At 33.7% G+C, this 17,382-nt stretch overlaps 2 protein-coding genes across 4 annotated transcripts in view; both read left to right on the top strand.

Annotated features, from left to right (window-relative positions):
* The window catches only part of LOC137655832 (cell division cycle and apoptosis regulator protein 1-like), a 70,014-nt gene extending 66,149 nt beyond the window's left edge, over positions 1-3,865 (top strand). Inside the window, exon 21 of the mRNA XM_068390005.1 lies at positions 2,836-3,865. Within this exon, the coding sequence (XP_068246106.1) occupies positions 2,836-2,976 (141 nt within the window). The 3' untranslated portion in view covers positions 2,977-3,865. The remainder of the gene's footprint in view (positions 1-2,835) is intronic.
* LOC137655833 (catenin alpha-like) overlaps positions 1-17,382 on the top strand; it is a 486,208-nt gene that overhangs the window by 167,688 nt on the left and 301,138 nt on the right. The window lies entirely within an intron of this gene.

Here is a 17,382-nt window from a genome sequence, read left to right as displayed (position 1 = left end):
AGAGCACCAACCCAGTACCCATTTGCCTGGTGTTGGATTCTTACTGACATATCAGTCAGGGAAGGGTTCCTTTTATTTCGTATGGTATGAAGAATTGTAAGTCCCAGGACTTATCAGTTTGTCATTCCTATGATAAACAGATAGAGGATTGTAGTGTCTTTGCTTCACTTCTCTACACATCAAACCTTGAACACTTTCAGAGAAGTTACAGAATCTTCCGGTTTGTTCTAAGAGGACTTCTGACCCTCCAAGCAGCAAGTCTCCCTAATGAAAGGATAAAGGGTTGTATCTCGCGTAGGAACAAATAAATTTTAAAAGTAATTTTAATTTTTCCTAGCCATACAAACTCAAGTCCTTTAATATAACTCCTCGCCAATCTACCTCTCTAATTCTAGGTCGAAGTATCAAAAGTGAATAGAGAACCAACTTACTTTGCCCCACATCCTCTCCAGCTGGATAACTGCTTTTTATCCATTTCAACAACCAATTCCAGCTTGCGCCAAACTAATCTCCTTTAGACGAGATTTGTATGGCTAGGAAAAATGCAAAGTACTTTTTAAATTTGTTTTTTCATTCGTTTTCTGGCTTTTTAAGAATAATTTTCTATATGTACTATATGTATAAAGTGAATGAGAGTTAAGAATGGTAAATCAGTGGTCTGGTTAAGAATTTTATTAATGACAGTAACATGGCCCAATCCTACGTTACCATTGAGGCTTCTTATTTACCTCTGTTTGTCTCCAATTATAAACCGCTATTATACCTGATATATGCAAGAGGGTTATGGTGGCCGATGTGGTAATGTCCCTGTCTGGTGAATGCCAGACTGGGGTTTGAGTCCCACTCAAACTCTTTAGTTTCTTTGGACACTGCAACCTCCCCATCCTTGTGAGCTAAGGAGGGGTGATTGGGGGAGCCTATAGGTCCATCTGCTGAGTCATCAGCAACCATTGCCTGGCCCTCCTTGGTCCTAGCTAGGGTGGAGAGGGGCCTTGGGTGCTGATCATATGTAAATATGGTCAGTCTCCAGGGCACTGTCCTGCTCGATAGGACAATGTCATTGTCCCTTGCCTCTGCCATTCATGAGCCGCCTTTAAAAAAACCTTTAAAGAGCCCAAACTATTACAAATACTACTAAATCTTGAAAAATATTTCAGAAACCCAATTCCAGAATGCAGGGGCAGTTTGATATTATTTGCAAACAAACATGTTTTATGTGAAAGTTCAGTTTTCAAGTACAGTAATATCAAAAGGAATATTTACAACACTTTCATCTTATCAGATCATTAAATGTGTATTTAAAAATTATAATAGGTTGTATTCCTAATATTGTAGTTTTTAATGAAGTTTGGACTGTTTTAAGCCACTATTACACTTTCCCCACAATGGGCATATTCACTTTCCTAAATTGTCTTCTTTTTGTTTCTTCTACAGTCCAAATGATATTTTTATTTATTTTTTTACTTTTACAGTCCAATTTTCAGTCCTCAGCATTCCCACAATTCTAGACTTTAAATATTTTCACTAACTCACTCTTTCTAATGTTATGCTGTTATCACTAAGCTATCTATTTGTAGCAGTTGTCAAGGGCCTATGTTCTGCACGTCTTTGCAGCGTCCTCCTTTACTATAACAACAGTAAAGGACTCGGCACAGATCCTTAACCCTTTTTCAAGCACATTTTGCAATATATTTTTTTTATATTACTCTAACAGCCTTAATTTTTGTCATAAAGAGGTCAGGTTGGTCTCATTCTTTTGGAAAATGCCTGAAGTTTCTCAAAAAGTTATCGAAAATATAGTTTCTCAAAAAGTTATCGAAAATATGCAAAAAAATGTAATTAGCCGTTTTTTGCAAGGACGTAATGGTACGTCGATGGGGGTAAATGGATGAGTTTTGTGAACGTAACAGTACGTCCATTGGGGGTAAAAGGGTTAATTGACAAGATTTTCCTTTGCTTGCGCCATGGTAGAGTAACATCACTAGGTTAATAGAGTCTGCCTTCATAATGACCCTCTTATTGCCCTGCCTAATGCCTATGTTAAGGTTCACAAATATGAGGTATAAATTGTTACTCCTTGTTTGGTACTTTTTCTGTAGTTGCATCTCTATAAAGTCAGGATCAATATAGTTTTAAAGTGTAGTTTAGTTTTAAAAGATATAGGTTAAAGATGAGTGGATTTTACACCCGTTGTTATTTGATACTTTCTTAGAGAATCTTCCCAAATATCTTTTAATTGTTATAACAATGTTTTCTTTAAATACATTGTATGGCAGCATACAGGTTGGTTATTTCTGATATTGTCATTGTTTTCATTAAATAATATTTGTTGTTTAGTTTTCCATTTCTCATTTACTACCTGTCTTAATTTGTAATGCAGTAAATTTCACCAATTTAATTAGCAAAGTAGCAACTTATGAAGATGTTTTTAAGCTTACTAGTGAATTGTAGTTAGTTGCCTTGTGGAAATAAGTATTTAAAGTCATTTTAAATGTGTTTGTGTGTGTGTTGTGTACTGTATATAAGAAAAAGCCAGCAGCCAAAAGGTCTTAATTTGTCTGAGCTGTGTATTTATGTATTAACTTTTTGGCTGGACATTCTAACTACCTACAGTTCCCCATGTGGAGTATTAGCCTCATTTCATGTCACACAGTGCCTTTGTGTCGTCCCTTCGTCCCATAGCTGCTCCCACTTTATAGCCCTCTATTTTACCCCAATTGTAGCTTTTATTTTTCCATCTTGCTGTCCACCATCTCGTAATTATACTTCATAGTGCAAATGTGAGCCATTCCCCAAGAATCTAGCCCTAAATATTTTTTTCTTTTCTTTTTACAGGAGGATAATAATGTTTACCAAAAAGCCCTAAATCAAATCAAGACTGTGATAAAACCTCTGGTAGCCGGAGTTGATTTGGACGATGAGGACATCCCAGTAAAAGTGAAAGTGGAACCCAGGGAAAATGGGACCATTGAGTGATATGCAAACAGCACAGCGGTAACATTGTGCAAAATCAGCATTGACAATTTTGATTTACTAGTGCAAAGTGAATATTTTAGTGAGTAGAGTTTTATTGAAGCATGTTGAAAGATGTGTGAATCTTATGAAGTGCAAGAGAGTACTATTTCTATATTTATTTCTGTATAAATAGAGAAAAGGATTATTGAGTGGTGGTATGCTGTGTAAACTAACTCCAGAGTTGTAATATTGAGTTGCACCCAACCAGAATGCATGGGGATTTCATTACAGTACTTATGAATTTCAACTGCAGTAGCACTTAGAAGCTCAGTGTATTGTTAGTGTTTGTTGTTGTAGATCTTGTGTACCATTGTTTCCTTTTTTATCGTCACTGATATATTCTCTCATAAACTATTACATTGGTATACATAAATAAGTACAAGGATATTTTATTCAACTCTTTTTGTTGATTCAAGTAGTTGTGACACAATATTTCAATAGCGTTTACTGTATTTCACATTATAGTGTACGGTTATACATGACAATTTAGTGTCACAATTCTCTCAATTTAGATTTTCAGTTTCATGACAAAAAAACTAATTGAATCCTAGTTTGTTGTAGTTATGTCTATTGCTATACATTTGTGTGTTTAGATTGTTATTGTTCTGAGGTGATACCCTAATTAACTCTGATTTTTTTATGGAATGCTAATGATTGTATTTATTAGAGAGTATGAGTAGTGCTTGATATTCAGTTTCTAAATTGAGCATCTAAGTGCTAAATATGACACACCCTTCCCCTCCACTCAAGAGTTGTGTTGAACACATGAGAAAGGGTGCAATTGCTCCAGGGAAATGTAGAAAGATGATTGAATCGTAGGATTAGTACTTAGTATAAGTAATTGAATATATTTGATCTTCATTTTTCAGACAAAAATATATTGATATTTTTTACTGCTCAATGAATTATTACCCTACATACGTCTTTTTTTGGATGAAAAATCAGTGAATTGTGTAGATGTTTAAAAGATCAGCAACAATTATCTAATTATCTCGGACAATTTACTATGCTATATCCCATTTGAGCCTCCCAGAAAAGGGATTTTGACGAAGGAAAAATCTATTTCTGGGCGAGGAACCTGTGTTACCCAGTGAAATGCTCCTTAAAGCACCATTTCAAAGCTATAAATACTGCTAAATATACAAGAAAAAAAAGTTGCATGGAATGCTAGGAATATATCCAGCTCGCTCACCCCTAAAGAGTGTCGGTATTAAAACTGGGGCGAGTGATACCACTACCAGAGGTGCCTTTCCAATTGTTTTGCTATGACTTCAGAGTCAGAATCTAAAGTATCAGACAATGGCTCATGAATATAAGAGCAAGATGAAAAGTGAAATAGAAGGGAAAACATGAATATTTTTAGAAAGTATTTGAGATAAAAGGCAATATTGGCAGAAAGTAATCAATAAGTGAATGATGCTCTGGAAAAAAATAGTCTTGATTGAATTTCTTTTTTCATTTTAATATAGAGAGGAAGGTCTAGACTTTGCAAGTTTAAAGGGCTTCATATTGACATCTTTATGCCAATGAAGATACTATTAATGATATTACAAAAGCCCAACTCCAAGGTCGCTGAAAAAGAGCAAACCATATTTGATGGGATTGTTTGTAACACATTTGCTGTTGTATGGCAATGATGAAGTAAAGGACTGAATTACATTGGTTTGTAAGGTTTAAACTAAAGGAGGGGTTCCAAATGACTACGAGAGGAACACTTATTTTGTTCCTCAAAGCATTATTTTTCTAACATTTTGACAAGGAAGAAGGTATAATTTATTTCATTATTTTGACGAATCTTTCTAAAGGCTTAACTAAGCCATGTTTAGAAAGTTTACTCGTATACTGTACTACAGCAAGAGGCCGGTCTTGCTCACTTGAGCAAGGCAAGCTAAAAAGAAAGAAAAGATCAAAATCTACGTTCTTATGAAAATGCATTTTAAAAAACGTGTTCTAGCTCCACGCACAGAACAAGATTCCCACACCAAAAACGTAAGAAGTTAAATGAAAACGAAGACCAAGATTAATAAACCCTGAAACCATAAAGTTGTACACTGAAAATGGAAAGAAATAAAGTAATATGAATTTTGAAATGTATAGAATGTGAAAGAAAGAAATCAAAGAGGAAATATAGGACAATACATAAGCAAGAGTGATATTTTTTTAGAGGAAGAACTAATGCGTTAAAATTAAATATTGTAAATAGACACAATGGGGGAAATGTAAACTACTTTTTGTGAAAATGAAGAAGATTTTACCAAGTTTTTGTTGTTTTTCTAGGAATGATAGAAAAGAAAGAAATGAAATAATAAAGCTTCAATAACCTCATGAGGAAACTAAAAGAAAACAATAGGATAATTTTTATTCAGTGAAAGGACTTTAGAAAAATAAACAAGTATTAAACCTGATTTGGAAGAAAAGACAAAACAGTATAAGAGAAGATGAATTATAGAGGCGCCATTGCAAAGGCTATGCCTCGCCCCTGAATCTGAATCGTGCACAAAGCAATTCCAGGCAACAAACCAGTTTGCTCAGACCTTTTATTAATCTATATGAGTAATTGCTGGATAATTTACACACACATGCCTTACTTAATCAGGTATTTCACACACACACACACACACATATATATATATATATATATATATATATATATATATATATATATATATATATATATATGTGTGTATATATATATATATATATATATATATATATATATATATGTATGTATGTATGTATGTATGTATGTATGTATGTATGTATATATATATATATATATATGTATATATATATATATATATATATATATATATATATATATATAATGTATGTATATTAGGTGAACTACAACCCAAGTTGGAAAAGCAGGATGCTAGTAACTCAAGGGCTCCAACAGGGAAAATAGCCCAGTGAGGAAAGGAAATATAATCAAACCATATCTGAGAAGTAATGGAAAAATATAAACTATCTGAAGACCAGTAACAGTGTTAAAATAGATCTGTCATAATTGAAATGTGGAGAGAGACTTACTTTCAAACTGTTCAACATAAAAACATACGAAGTTTGACATTCTGGAATTCCACCGAGTCAACTGCCCGATTAGGAAGATCATTCTACAGTCTGGTCATGTCTGTAATATAACTACTAGAATATTTTGCAATGTTAAGGCTTATAGAGCATGACTGTTAGAATTATCTGCATACCCAGTACTACGGACTGCTTGGTACAGTTTGGGAAGATCGGAATACAAAGGATGGTCAGAATTATGAAAAATCTTATTTAAAACGACAAAGAATAATGCCAAGATCAGGAATAAGAAATCTGTCTTGTTTTGTTAATGTTTTTCTAGTTTATTTAGGATATATTTTTTTTTAGATGTTGCTGTTCTTAAGATATTTTTTTTCTTGTTTCCTTTTCTCACTGGGCTATTTTCCCTGTTGGAGCCCTTGGGCTTATGGCATCCTTCTTTTCCAACTAGAGTTATAGCTTAGCAAGTAATAATAATAATAATAATAATAATAGTGATGATAACAAATTAAGATGAGAGCCAGCAGCTGAAGACCAGACAGGAGAACAATGCTCGAAACAAGGTAGCATGAAAGAATTAAAACATTTTTTTCAGGATAGATTGATCAACGAAAATCTTAAAGGACTTTCTGAACAAGCTAATATTTTGTAAAGTTGAAGAAGAAACAGACCGAATGTGTTTTTCAAAAGGAAATTTGCAGTCAAGAATTACAACTGAAATTTGAAATAGAGCTGTACTAAAGGGATTCAATAATATCTCTTGAATAAATAATAAATAATGATAATGATAAATCTACATACTGTATTTGCCAAAGGTCACAACTTAAGCCTAAGCCCTGGTCTGATTTCCGTTAATCCGGTATTATCCTCATATGTAAAATCTGACTTATCTGGAATTATCAAGAAACTGATAGCCATCACTTTGTATATGTAGTCTCATTGTGAGTCAGTCAGTGTCACTCATATTTAGCCAACTAGGTTGGCCTAGGCACCAGCTACCCATTGAGATACTACCACTAGAGAGTTACTTGGTCACTTAACTGGCCAAATACTACTAAATTGGATCCTTCTTTGATTACGGCTCATTTTTCCTTTACTTACACATACATAAAATTGTCTGGGGTTCGAGTCCCGCTCAGACTCGTTAGTTTATTAGGTCGCTGCAACCTCACCATCCTTGTGAGCAAAGGATGGGGGATTTGGGGGAGTCTATAGGTCTATCTGCTGAGTCATCAGCAGCTATTGCCTGGCTCTCCTTGGTCCTTGCTTGGGTGGCGAGGGGGCTTGGGTGCTGATCATATGTAATATGGTCAGCCTCTAGGCTCTTGTCCTGCTTGATAGGGCAATGTCACTATCCTTAACTCTGCCATTCATGAGCGACCTTTAAACCTTTAAACTTCTTTTCTTTCGTCATACATCTGACAACACTTTAAGATGACTGAAAAATTCTTCCTTACTCAGGGTTAACTACTGCACTGCAATTGTTCAGTGGCTACTTTCCTCTTGGTACGATAGAATAGACTCTTTAACTATGAAAAGAAGCTCATCTAGGAGAGAGAGACTCCAAAATTAAACCATTGTTCTCTAGTCTTGGGTAGTGCATTAGTCTCTGTACCATGGTCTTTTACTGCCTTAGGTTAGAGTCCTCTTGCTTGAGGGTGGACCTACACCCAGGCATGCTATTCTGTCGGTTTCTTTCCTCGCTGGGCTATTTTTTTCTGCTTTAGCTCTTAGGCTTGTAGCATCCTACTTTTCTAACTGGGGTTGTAGCTTGGCTAATAATAATAATAATAATAATAATAATAATAATAACAATAATAATAATAATAATAATAATAATAATAATAATACTGAAGTACTAATTCTTGTCAAGTCTAATAATTTATCCTTCTGTGGCTATGATACATATTTCATACTCATCACGTGTCAGCTTTCGTGATATATATGTATATATATATATATATATATATATATATATATATATATATATATATATATATATATATATATACAGTATATATATATATATATATATATATATATATATATATATATATATATATATTTATATATATATATATGTATATATATATATATATATATATATATATATATATATATATATATATAGAGAGAGAGAGAGAGAGAGAGAGAGAGAGAGAGAGAGAGAGAGAGAGAGAGAGAGTATGTATGTGTGTATACAGTCATCACAACACCTCACCTTGCCGCTCTCTCTCTCTCTCTCTCTCTCTCTCTCTCTCTCTCTCTCTCTCTCTCTCTCTCTCCCTCTTTTTGCCCTCAATTAAAATAAGAATTTATTACCATAAGAATCTCTTCGCTACAACCCTTATTGCTTTAATAAAGCTGCGTGATGCACCATAAAACGTCACATGATCCATGGAAATGTGTAATTCAACCTAAAAAAAATTTGAATTTTCATGACAATTACCATTTCCAAGTGAAATGAAATATATGGTATACTACAGTAATACTGACATGGCAAGTAACTCCGAGTTCAAGCAAGTATATCCACTTCTTTAAAGGTTTAAAGGTCGCTCATGAATCGCAGAGCAAGGGACAGTGACATTGTCCCACCCATAGGACTACTGTAGACCCACCGAACCTCTCTACCACGTCTCGATCTAACCTGTTGGCTCTCCCATTCCTTCATACAAGTCCCCTCCATCCCCTCCCACTCCCGCCCTATCACTAAGCTATAACTTACCCCTTGTTAAAGTAGAGACTGATATTTAGATGTTACTGGTCTTAAAATATTTAATTTTCCCTTGTTTCCTTTCCTCACTGGGCTATTTTCCCTGTTGGGGCCCCTGGGCTTATAGCATCCTATTTTTCCAACTAGGGTTGTAGCTTAGCAAGTAATAATAATAGTAATAATAATAATAATGCCCTAGAGACTAACCATATTACATATGATCAGCACCCAAGCCCCCTCTCTACCCAAGCTAGGACCAAGGAGGGCCAGGCAATGGCTGCTGATGACTCAGCAGATAGACCTATAGGCTCCCCAAAACCACCCATCCTTAGCTCACAAGGACAGTGAAATTGCAACGACCAAAGGAACTAATGAGTTTGAGCAGGACTCGAACCCCAGTCTTGGCAATCACCAGGCAAGGATGCTACCACCAGGCCACCATAAGTAAACACGTTATTGTGAACCAAGTGTTCTTGGGAGTGTTTTTAAAGCCTACAGGTCAAGGAGGTTATATCTTTACTAGTGAGGCATCAGCAGCCATTGCCTGGCACTCCTTGGTACTGCCTTGGAAAGGTTCCTGGTGCTGATTAAATGTTTATATGGTCGGTTTCCATGTCATTGTACTTCTGTCATGACAGACTTTAAATCTTCCAAACAAACGATAAAAAACTGCAATTATTATTATTATTATTATTATTATTATTATTATTATTATTATTATTATTATTATTATTATTATTATTATTATTATTATCAGCTAAGCTACAACCCTAGTTTGAAAAGCAAGATTCTATAAGACCAAGGGCTCCAATAGGGAAAAATAGCCCAGTGATGAAAGGAAATAAGAAAATAGATAAACGACATGAGAAAGAGAAATTAACAATAGAATATTTTAAAAAAAGTGACAAAGAGGCAAGCTCAGAGGAAAATATCTGAGGAGAGGATGAAAGTAGCAACTCTGAATGTGGGGACAATGACTGGAAAAGGGCTGGAGCTGGTTGACCTCATGGAGAGAAGGAAGATTGGAGTGGTGTGTGTGCAGGAGACCAGGTGGAAGGGAAATAACGCAAGAGAACTAGGCGAAGGTTGTAAAATTTATTACAGTGGAGTAAAAATGGAAGGAAGAAATTGTGTAGGAATAATATTATCGAAAGATCTAAAGGAAAGTTTGATTGGGTTGAATAAGAAAAATAGGAAAAATACATCAAAACAGATATGTTATGTATAAACTATAAAAAGACTTATGTAAGCCTGTTCAACATAAAAAAAAATATTTACTGTACGTTAATCTTCCTCCGGCATTATAAATAAAAAAAAAATAAATAAAGCATGAAGGCAACTTTGATATCATAAACAAGAGATGTCTATACGTGTACTGGTAGAAAACCTGATTAAACTCCATGAGAGTTCAAACCAGTATTAACCATTTTTTTTTTGTCGACCAGTTGCTTTACGTGTGTGAAAGATCAATCTATCAGTAACCTATCATGAAACGGAGAAAGGTGTTCAAATAATGGGTACTTGGATGATAAAGAGAATATTCACAAAAGATACAAAATTTACCTTTTCTTGTAAAATATATTGACACTTGAAGAATATTTACATTTTCCTGTAAAATGATATTTTGACACTAAAACAATATTCATCTTTTCCTGTAAAATGATATATATATATATATATATATATATATATATATATATATATATATATATATATATATATATATATATACATATATATACATACATATATATATATATATATATATATATATATATATATATATATATATATATATATATATATTGATACTAGAACAATACAGTATTTACATTTTCCCCAAAATGATGCATTGACACAAGAACAATAATTAGGCCTACCTTTTCCCGTAAAATGATATATTGACATTTGAAGAATATTTACATTTTCCCATTAAATTATATATTAACACTAGAACATCAGATTCAGGCACAAAATCATACTAGATTCATACATGTATGCAGGCGTTTGTATACATATATACAATCGCCATTAATAATCTTTACCATAGAGTAATAATGAAAATATATCTTAATCCTACATTCATCCACACTTTTTATTACCTCATTATAATCCAAAATTCGAATTCTAATGAGACCAGTCTAATACATTACATGACAGAGGAACTGCTAGAAATAATAGATTAAGTACTGTTACAGCATATAATCATAGTTATAGACAGCAAGCGACATAAAGACATACATTTATTAAGATTATTTTATTCGTGAAATTACTAAGATTATTATTATTTTTTTATATTATTTCCTTGTTTCCTATCGTCACTGGGCCATTTTTCCCTGTTGGATCCCTTGTGCTTATAGCATCATGCTTTTCCAACTAGGGTTGTAGTTTAGCTAATAATAATAATAAAAATAATATCAAAACCATTTGATCATTTGGGATTTATTCGTAATCCAACGCTATGACTTCCTTTTCCCTTATAAGATTCTTCGGGTTTAGGCTACTAAAATATCAGAAATGTTCCTCTTCTAAGACGATTGCTTTAAACAATGCAGTAAAACCCAACAAATCTGGCGAAGGCGACACGAAGTTACCAATCTGCTTTTGGTTCGGCGCTGGCAACATTCCAAGGGTCAACAACACAGCAGTAGACTGCGTCCCAAGAAAACTCGTTACAAATGGAGAGTAGCGAACGGGAAATGCTAATTAACAAAGATGTTTAATACGTTTATACCTCAGTCGTCTCTCTTTGTGATGGGGTTTAAAATGAAGTTTCTTGTTTGCAATATAATTCTTTTTTTTCTTGATCCCAAGAAAACTTCGTTATAAATGGAGAGTAGCGAACGGGAAATGCTAATTAACAAAGATGTTTCAAACGTTTATACCTCAGTCGTCTCTCTTTGTGATGGGGTTTAAAATGAAGTTTCCCCGTGTTTAATATAATTCTTTTTTTATTGGATAAAGAAAGATAAAGAAGAGTGAAGACCCTTTCTCCGACCCCGGTTTGCGAGGGATGTTTTCAACTCTTTGATCGTGTGTGTAAAAAAGTTGGTAGGAAACAAAGATAAAAATTGAAGAAGAAGACACCTAATACAGAAAAGATTGGGAATGATGGTTATATCTAAGAGAGATGAAATAGAATTATAAAAACTATACAAAATAATAAATAAACTATAAACCCAAGACATTCGTAAACACAATTAGGCCAAAATTGAGGAAACACTAAAGAAAGGATGGACAGGGCGCCAACAGATGTTTTATTTAGAGGACGAAAATGGAGATATTATCTACAAAACAGATATAAGAGAGAACTCTGTCAATAGACACAAGGAGACAGCTGATCCGGTACCAAACGTAACAATAGGAAAAGTAAAGAAACCATTAAAAGGCATGGCAAGAAGCAAAGCAGGAGGAGAAGATGGCCTATAAAAGGATTTAATAATGGATGGAGGAGTAAAACTAGCTGAGCTTTACATAAAATGTCTGCAAGTATGCTCTATACTTAGAGATTGGAAAAACTTTATGATTATATTAATTCGCAAAAAGGAAGACACAAATTACCGCCCAATAAGTTTACTCCCCGTAATATATAAGCTATTTACAAAGATCATATTAGGCCGGATAGAAAGACAGCTACTTTAACAACCCAAGAGAGCAGGCAGGCTTTAGAAGAGGGTATTCAACAACTGACCTTATCCATATAATTAACTAGCTAATAAAAATAAAGAGCATGACAAACTGCTATATATGAAATTTATAGTTTATGAGAAAGCTTTTGATTCTGTCAAAATATCAGCATTAATGAAAGCCCTTCAAAGACAAGCAATAGATGAATCTTATGTTAGAACACTTGATTATATCTATACAGAAAGTACAGCACTCATAAAACTACATAAAGGTAGTGAGAAAACGCCTACTTAGAATTATTCACAGTATGCCTAGAGGTTTTTAAAAATTCAGTTTGGGAAACTGTAGGAATTAATATTAATAGAAAATACCTTAAAAACTTAAGATTTGCAGATGACATAGATTTGTTTAGTAAATCATAAGAGGAATTGGAAAACATGACAGAAGATTTGAATAGAGAAAGCAAAAATGTAAGATTGGAAATGAACATGGCTAAAACTAAGATAATGTCCAATAAAAATACAGAGACAACAAATAAGGGCTACAGACGTACTTGGGACAGACAGTAAGTGTTTCCCCAGGACACGAGACCGAAATTAAAAGGATAAACATAGGATCGAGAGCTTTTGGTAAGCAATATGGGATTATAAAATGTAAAATGCCACTTTCTCATAAAAGAAAAGTATTTAATCAAATGGTTCTACCAGTATTAACTTATGGATCAGAAACTTGGAGCCTTGTTAAAGCCTTAGAACATTAACTAGTTACAACTCAAAGAACTATGGAGAAAATGATGATGGGAATAACAATAAGCGACAGAAAAAGAACAAACTTAAGAAAAAGAAATACAAGCAGGATGGAAGAATTGGAAAAAAAGTGCGTGGAGTACTATGCGACAGGAAAGTAGGGGTTAAGTTGAAAGGTAAAGTACACACACGGTCCAGTAGTACACAGGACAGTTGTGAGACCGGCAATGATGTATGGAGCGGAGACGTGGGCAATAAGGAAGACAGAAGAGAAGATGGATGTAGCAGAGATGAGAATGTTGAGATGGATGTGTGGGGTGACAAGAAGAGATAAGATACTGAATGAAGTAATTAGGGGTACCACAGGAGTTAGAAAACTATCAGATGAGAATCCAAGAAAGTAGACTGAGGTGGTATGGTCATGTCATGAGAAGAGATGAACAGTATATTGGGAGGAGAGTGATGGAAATGAAAGTACAGGGAACGAGAAGGAATTGGAGACCAAAGCGAAGGTGGATAAACTGTATCAAGGATGACCTTAGATCAAAGCTATTAACCGGTGATGAGGTGTGGGACAGAGGTAGATGGAGAAAGCTGACCAGAAACATCGACCCCACATAGAAGTGGGAAAAGATGTAGACAAAGATGATAATAAGCGTTCTTATGATATTCCCAAAATGATTGGTCTCTGATTTAACTCAATATATTCATGATTCATCAATATAAGACATTTTTCATACATCTATTTAATTATTTTCTATGGTGCACGCATCAAATCAAAACTGACGGTAATGAGAGAGAGAGAGAGAGAGAGAGAGAGAGAGAGAGAGAGAGAGAGAGAGAGAGAGAGAGAGAGAGAGAGAGAGTCAAAATACCATGCCTCAACATGATGAAAGTTACGTTCTGTGCTAAGATCTGGTTAAGGTCACCTTTATTCAGCTCACTAACTTGAGCAGGGACTAGTGGTCTCAGAGACGTTCATTGCCTATTGATTTTACTCAGACAAATATATTGGTACAAGGAACATTCTGATAGGCAATTTAACGTACGCACGGATAACTATACTAAAAAGAGAATTTTTCATGAGTTAATCCTTTTTAAAAATGGCGTTTTTATGATAAAAATAAGATTCTGAATATAGAATGATAGTAATAAGAGACTTTTCTTACCAAATATACGAAAACGACTTTTCTTACCAAATATACGAAAACGACTTTTCTTACCAAATATACGAACACGACTTTTCTTACCAAATATACGAAAACGACTTTTCTTACCAAATATACGAAAACAAATGACCTGAGAACGCATCTTTTCAACTAGTATACAGTTACCTAGGTAATAGGTTGGCCAGTGTACCAGCCACCCGTTGAGATACTACCCCTAGAGAGTTATTAGGTCCTTTGAATGGCCTGACAGTACTACATTGGATCCCTCTCTCTGGTTGCGGCTCATTTTACCTTAGCCTATACATACACCGAATAGTCTGGCCTATTCTTTCCCCATTCCCCTCTGTCCTCATACACCTGACAACACCGAGAGTACCAAACAATTCTTTGATCAAGAGGTTAACTATTTTGTAATTGTTCAGTGGTTACTTTCCTCTTGTTAGGGTAGAAAAGACTCTTTAGCTAGGGTTAGCACCTCATCCAGAAGGAAACTCCAAAATCAAACCATTGTTCTCCAGTCTTGGGTAGTGCCATAGCCTCTGTACCAAGGTGTTCCACTGTCTTGGGTTAGAGTTCTCTTGCTTGAGGGTATACTTAGGCACATCATTCTCTCTTTATTGTTATATATATATATATATATATATATATATATATATATATATATATATATATATATATATAAACGTTGTTATTGACTTTAAGATGTTTTATATTGGTATTCATTACTTCTTATAGCCTACATAGTTTATTCATTTCCTTATTTTCCTTCCTCGCTGGGATTTTTGCCTGTTGGAGTCCTCGGGCTTATAGTATCCTGCGAATAATAATAATAATAATAATGATAATGATAATAATAATAATAATAATAATAATAATGATAATAATAATAATAATATGAACTGAAGAAAAACAAAATTTAAAAGTTGAAACTTTGAGGATATAAAAGAATGACAATGACGATACTCAGAAATACAAAACAGAAAAACTACAAAACTTCTTTAAAGGTGAAAATTTTAGCAAAAAAGATTACAATGATGATACTCTGAAACACACAGCTGAAGAGAAACATTACTCCATCGATGCTATGCGAGATAGCAGAAGCCGAATGAAGCCTGCTAATTGGAACATGCGGGTGCCAGCGTAACGGTTATGTTCGGATGCCGGGTAAGGTAAGGTATTCAAACTTACAACCCACTGTTGATTAGCACCGTTAGTTACTTTCTATTTTTCCTAGTGATGTTCTAATGTTCTAGTCATTAAATCAATGAATATATAACGTTAATCGTAATGAGAAGTTCGTCTATAATCAGATACATTATTCAAACTTACAACCCAGTGTTGATTATCACCGTTAGTTACCTTTTATTTTTCCTAGTGATGTTCTAATGCTCTAGTCATTAAATCAATGAATATATAACGTTAATCGTAATAAGAAGTTCGTCTATAATCTTACGATACTTATATTTATTTCCCAAATCAGCTCAGTTATAATTCTCCTATTTCACGATTCAACTCTAGCATCATTCATTCAGTTATTTCGTGATTCACTTTATTGTCATTCACTTATTTCAAAAGTTAGCTCTGTCATCAATCACTTAATTTGTCATTGAATTTTGTCATTGTTTATTTTATGGTTCAACTCTGCCATGATTCACTTATTTTGTGATTAATCTTTGTCCTCATTCACTTATTTTATGATTTAACTTTGTCATTATTAACTTATTTCATGATTAAACTTTGTTCACATTTACGTATTCTGTGATTTAACTGTCATTATCAACTTATTTTGTGATTACATTTAGTCCTCATTCACTTATTTTGTAACTTAACTTTGTCATTATTAATTTATTTCATAATTAAACTTTGTCCACATTTACTTATTCTGTGATTTAACTCTGCCATTATTAACTTATTTTGTGATTACATTTTGTCCTCATTCACTTATTTTGTAATTTAACTTTATCATTATTAACTTAGTTCATTATTAAACTTAGTCCACATTTACGTATTTTGTGATTTAACTCTGTCATTATTAACTTATTTTGTGATTACATTTTGCCCTCATTCACTTATATTGTGATTTAACTGTCATTATTAACTTATTTCATAATTAAACTTTGTCCACATTTACTTATTTTGTGATTTAACTTTATCATAATTAACTTTTTCCATGATTAAACTTTGTCCTCATTTACTTATTCTGTTATTTAACTGTCATCATTAACTTATTTGATGATTGTTCTTTGTCCTCATTCCCTTATTTTGTGATTTAACTTTGTTGTTATTAACTTATTTCATAATTAAACTTTGTCCTCATTCACTTATTTTGTAATTTAACTTCGTCATCATTAACTTATTTCATGATTGTTCTTTGTCCTCATTCACTTATTTTGTCATTTAACTTTGTCGTTATTAACTTATTTCATGAATTAACTTTGTCCTCATGCACTTATTTTGTTATTTAACTCTGTCATTATTAAGTTATTTCATGATTGTTCTTTGTCCTCATTCACTTATTTTATCATTTAACTTTGTCGTTATTAACTTATTTCATGATTAAACTTTGTCCTCATTCACGTATTTTGTGATTAAACTTCATCATTAACTTATTTCACTATTCAAGAATGTCGTCATACATATATGATTCAACTCGGCCGTATGATGCTTTTATTTAACAATCAAACTCAATCTTTATTGACTTACTAGTGTACTCGACCTGACAAAAACGATGGCTAAATATCCAGATAGATATGCATAGCCTACATACGCACACACAGATTCCACCTTTCCCACCTCCCCCCACCCCTTTCTTAACTACAACACGGCAGTTTCTACAATCTGTGGGAGAGTGTGGTTTCTGAGTTATACCTCCGGGGGTAACGCATCTCACCAGGCTATTGCTGCTCTTTTGGTCTTATACCCGAATGACGAGGAGAGACCGAGTACTCTTACGTTTGGCAATGCCACTCAGCGTGAAAGGAAATAAATATGTTTATTATAAAGGGGATATTTCGTAGTCCAAACCTGTCATTATACACATATTCCAGATTCAATTATCGCATAATTAATTGATTTAATTTTGCAA

This window comes from Palaemon carinicauda, chromosome 16 (assembly GCF_036898095.1).
Source record: "Palaemon carinicauda isolate YSFRI2023 chromosome 16, ASM3689809v2, whole genome shotgun sequence".
Taxonomy (NCBI): Eukaryota; Metazoa; Arthropoda; class Malacostraca; order Decapoda; family Palaemonidae; genus Palaemon; species Palaemon carinicauda.
Note: the sequence above shows the minus strand (reverse complement) of the source record. Positions and strands in the feature narration are given on the sequence as shown.